At 39.3% G+C, this 5,394-nt stretch overlaps 1 protein-coding gene across 3 annotated transcripts in view; it reads left to right on the forward strand.

Moving 5' to 3' along the window:
* The window catches only part of tmem94 (transmembrane protein 94), a 40,736-nt gene that overhangs the window by 4,080 nt on the left and 31,262 nt on the right, over nucleotides 1-5,394 (forward strand). For all 3 annotated transcript variants that reach the window (XR_005234276.1, XM_017437046.3, XM_017437047.3), the window contains exons 2-3: nucleotides 119-440; nucleotides 4,263-4,379. Coding sequence is in view for 2 of the 3 variants with exons in the window: in XM_017437046.3 (XP_017292535.1) it covers nucleotides 417-440; nucleotides 4,263-4,379 (141 nt within the window). In the remaining variant the exon portion in view is untranslated. The remainder of the gene's footprint in view (nucleotides 1-118; nucleotides 441-4,262; nucleotides 4,380-5,394) is intronic.

Raw genomic sequence — 5,394 nt, forward strand, 5'->3', positions numbered from 1 at the left:
CCCCACACACACACACACACGCTCACATTTTTTAGAACAGCAATATAAGTTTCAGAGAAAGATAACATGACCCTCTTTGATCTCAATATGTTTTTTTTTATTTATTGTTTGTCTACAGGCTTCTACATGGGTGTTAAGAAGAGGACATCTATTCAGCACCTGAGCACCAAATAATTTCCCAGAGGCCCCTCCTCCCGTCTATTTGCTGCAGGTGTATTGTGTTCCCCCCAGGAGGTGTTGCCAGGTTGGGGACCTCCGGCCTCCTCGGGCCTGATCTGATCCACCTGATGTGCAGCCTCTGCAGGCAGTGAACCCAGAGGGATCCTGCTGAGCGACTGAAGTGTGGGGCATTCGCTGACAGGCCTCTGTCAGGTGACAGCGTACGGAGCGGAGCATGTGGAGTAGTCGGGGTCGCCATGGAGACGCAAGATAAAAAGCAGGTGAGTTTGGGTGTTCGGTGTAGCGTCTCAGTTGGGGATTGTCTACTGGACAGATGGGTCCTTAGGGAGATTCATGGCACTCCAAAGTTTTGTTTAGGGTACTCTCAAAACAGAAAGTCATTGACATTCAATTTATTGCTAAAATACTGGAAAAATGTTTTGTTTTCATTCTCCAAAAATGGTTTTAATTTGTTGCTTCTGACACTCAGGTTAGGTCTTTAGGGATCTGAAAAGTTTACTATGATGTAAGATTAACAGAGAATATATCAATACTCATGTAAAATAAAAAAACCTCACTCTGAGACTTTTTTCATAAAGAAGAGCAGAATGTTTTATTAAAGTAATGTTGCTACAATCCGGACAGTGTTCCAGAAAAATATTGCATAAATAAGCAAATGAATACCTGTTTCTGTTTAGGTCAAGACAGAAAATCCATATGCCGTTTCTTTTAAAAATAAAATGATTTAAAAAAAAAATGTTTAGAATTTAAATTTGATAATTGGTGTCAAATGTCAGAAGGAAAAAATAAACATGTTTTTTGTCGTGGTCCCATTAAAGCCATTGATTTAGCGGAGTTGTTTATTGGATGTATGTCTTATACCTTGAATGTCAATTCATTAGAGAGCACTATACTGTGCACTTTGACTAAGGGCGTGTACACAGTATACTCCTCTTTACATGAAAACCTTTGAGAAGGGACCGATACGCAGAAAAAAAGCTCTCAAATGTGTTCCAGGGGGGCATATGATTTAGTGTAGAGTAGAAAGTTCAGTCAAAAGCTTTTTTTTTTTTTTTGCTTTAATCGCTGTATTTTGCAAACGTTTGCCTGGAAGAGTCCCTGTGTTATCCCAGATTTTCATAAAGATGCAAAATTTCATTTTATTCACAAAAATGTCCAGTCCTTCCAAAAATTCTCACAATTTTTGGAAGGACTTTTTGGAAACTGCTGGTTTTGGACTCTTCAAACACTCTTCCAGCCATGTTCTGAATGCCCGGAAAAAGGCATATCCGATGAACTAAAGTTTTCTAGGGGAGGGTCCCCAGACCCCCCTTGGTCGATCAGCACTGGTTCTAATATCCAACATTAACATTCAAAGCATCTGTATGATGACATAAATATTGCTTCAGTCTCACCATAAAACAAGCTTTGACGTATTTTCTCCTGTAAAGTTTTGAAAAATAAGGGTGTGTTCCGGAAGCACTTGTGCATTTATATCTACATTCTAATGTTGCTTTTGTTGTTTTAATTCATGTAAATACACTGGTGTGATACCTTAGTATATGTTTTGGTATATGTCTATTTTGGACTTCTAGCCCCCCCTGGAGAAAACTCCCCCAGCCACAACTGACTTCCACCTTTATCTTCTTTGAGATAAGGGTGGAGATTAGATAAAGGGCCAGAATTGTCTAACACTCCTGGATCTAGATTAGAAAGCTTGAAGCAAATATTCAGTCAGTAAACACGGATTGAAGACATTCAAAATGGCGGTAATAATGACAACAAAAGGGAAAAAAACGTCCCACCGTGGTGCTGATCTGACGTGGGCTGAATGAGGCTGAGCCCAGTAGAAAATGAGTTAAAGTCCAGCTGGCACCGTGCAGTGATGCTGGGTTCTGTCGTCTGTAACTCATTAGGGAGGAAAGTTTGGATCAGATTCTGCAGCATCATCACCTCTTTCTTAAATGTAGATTCGATGAAAGCATCAACTCACAGGAGGCTTCACTTTCATCCTGACAGCTTGTTTCTAAAATGGAACTCCTATTTTTTTTTCTTTATTATTTTATCTTAATGATGTTACTCTTGATGGATGCAGCTGCTGCTTGTATGAACTACAGAAAGAGCTACTTGTTTTTTTTAGGCAAATATATTATATTGCCCTATTTTTTCTTCTTCATAGCTTAATGCCTGATTTAAAAAGAACCAGATTTTTGAAAATTTATTTTGTCTTGTTTCTGATGTTATTAAACTGGAGCTACATTCTTGGATGCCCAGGCCTAACCACATCATATAATAATTACAATAATAATAATAATAATAATAATAATAACAATATTAGCTAGTCCAAATCTGTTTATCTCAATTTTAAAGTGTACACCAATAGATTAAATCAGCAATGTTGTTGCCAAGATGGTTATGAATCTATGACAGTGTGGGCACAAAACTGTGACATCGTAGGTATGAAGTGGACAAACGTCAATCTGAGACAAGAGAAAGTGGAGCAGCAGTGGGTATTAAGAGACCTGTGGCAGACGACTTCTTTTCGTACCTAAGAGGGTTGAGTTTGAAGTGACCAAAGCTGCAAAACAATGACTTGGTGGAGTAGGAGTGGACAATATAACTTTATTTAACCTTGTTGATGATCTATCAGAGCAGAGACATTGTAGTATGGACTGTAGGGCACGGATAGGTCTTATGGACTTATTAAGTGTCCATTATACTTGGCACTAGTTAGTAAAATTGCCCAAACTGGTTGAAATGTGTTCAGAAATTTTAATTTAGCCTAAAATTTGTCATATCTTCGTGTTAGGGCTATGTTTTTAAATGGGGAAATAGTGTGGTTGCGTTGTAAAGTACATTTGTAACTTGCTGTGCGCCATTTGCAGCCTGGCTGACAAAGTAGGTCACCGGTAGGAGTTTGTGCTTCATATTGGCCGGGGCATCGACCGGATCGAGCAGCAAGACTGGTGTGGGCCCAATTTGATCATATGACTAAAAAATAAACAAAGAACCGAACAAAGCCACAGTCCAAATATGAGGATAAAGTCAGTGAATCTGTCAAATATAATGAGTTAGAAATCATAGACTGGTGAACAGAAAGTCCGGTATTTATGAGGGAGACTCTTTTCTCGCTGCTCTTCATCACTTGTACCCAGGTCATAGCCTAGCTGAATGAAAAGTAATGCACACAATAAAAATCAATAATTAAACATTTATGTAAAAAAAAAAAAAAATTTACAATAAAAACAAAATTGTGATATGACATTTTTGCCATATCGCCCATGAGTTGATTCGATTCACGAAGAGGCAGTCTGTAGTAAATTTATCATGGTATGTGTTACACTATCTGACTGAACTGAGAGTAAAAGTGAACTTTTTGTTTTCGCGTATGAATGTTTTCTTGTTTGTAATTTGCTGGGAAGGATCCCAGGTCAGATAGTCGGGTCCATTCCTCTGTGGTTCGGGGCTTGAGTTTTCATGGCTCTTTGCGTTTCTGCTTGTTTACTTTTGTCTGGAGGCTTTGCAGTTCTCGGAACATGGAAGTTATTTATAGTCTGACTGCGTGGGATATAAGACGTGAAAGCTGAACTCTGTGTTTTGAGGAAATTGTTGTATTTAGTAATAACTGGTGTATCATATGGATCAAAGGTTTTCTTTATTTTTGTAGCCCGCTGCTACAAAAACAGATGACATATTAAAATCCAGGTTCCTCTGTAAGACCTATAATTTGTGACCAGAGGACAATCGCTTTTTAGTTTGCATAGAAGTTGTTGACTTCCTCCTTGTTTCAGTTTATTTTTATCACACAGTGGGGGAGCACTGATACCAGTTACTGGTGTGAGACGTTATTGTATGATGTGGCGAGCATTTTCATCACATTTTCTCTGCTTCCACCACAGATGGTTATCTTTGGACTGAATCTCGTTTCTTTAAAACCACAGTCGTTATTGGTGACGCTGCAAGAACAGCAGTAGGCATCCAACCAGTTTAAAATGCAGCGTCTCCAACAGTAAATGGCAGCAGATAACCAGTCCTCCAGTTAAATAAGTCGAGCCTTATTTAAAATGGGTGCACAAATAAATTGTTGTCCTGTGTTTTTGCAGGAGAATGGGGTGACTCTGGGCCTTTCCACCAGCCAGGCTCTGAAGAAGCTCTGGGAGCAGCTCAACAACCTGCTGGAGCAGCACCAGAGGGCAGCACGAAGACGAGCCTCTGCATGGGTATGCAAATACACACCAACACGCTTTACGACTCCTACCAACCGCTCCTCTTGTTCGTTTAGCTGTTAGTTTGTAGAAAGACAACAAAGCAAAAAAAAAAATTCACATATAGAACAAAAAATAAGACATTTAATCCCATATCTACATTAGTTATTATGCTTTGCTGCTTTAAAGGTATTTCTTTTTCAGTTTTCATCTCTGGTGTTGGTCTGAACTTGGCTTTACTCTTGGGACTTAATAGTGACTGTGACAAAGGGTCTTTGACAGTGAGTGATGTGTTGCCTGCGTTTGAAGGCTCTTATCAGAATCCAGTCCAATCAAGCTTTATTTATAAAGCACTTTTAAACAGCCACATGACCAATGTGCTGCATAGAACAATAAATAAAGGACACTACTGCAGTAAAATAACAACATCAAAAAAAAGAGCGAGAACAGCCCTATACCAACTGTGAGACAAGTCGGTTCAACGGACGACCTGTCTCCTCAGGACAATACTAGAACACAGGATAGCTCAATATAACTGATGTTCCTTAACTTTACAGAGAAAATGGATCTACAAGTTCTACAAGTTCCGTCTCTCTTAAGTTCCCAAAAAAGCATGCTTGAGTTCTGAACCTCCTGATTATGGCCCAACAAAACAATCAGACCAACATCAACTCTGTATCTCTGACGTCTGAGACAGGGGCCCAGACATTAATAAACCTGTCACTCTCCAGAAAGCGCCTGGCCCCCTGGCGGTAAACTACAGGAGCATCCCTGTTAGAATTACTAATAGAACAATAGCAAGGAAACATGGTGCCCTAAAATCAAATCTCTGATTAATCTCCTGTTTTAAGCAACCTCAAGCTGTGGAATTATCTACCCCCAAGACACTTAAGATGGCTCTGCTAAATATAAGATCACTATCAGCAAAGGGACTTTTAGTTAATGACTTCATCACTGAGAACAATATTGATGCTATGTTTCTCACAGAAACATGACTGGATGATAACAATGAAACACCTGTACTCATTGA

The sequence above is a fragment of the Kryptolebias marmoratus genome, linkage group LG17 (genome assembly GCF_001649575.2).
Source record: "Kryptolebias marmoratus isolate JLee-2015 linkage group LG17, ASM164957v2, whole genome shotgun sequence".
NCBI lineage: Eukaryota > Metazoa > Chordata > Actinopteri > Cyprinodontiformes > Rivulidae > Kryptolebias > Kryptolebias marmoratus.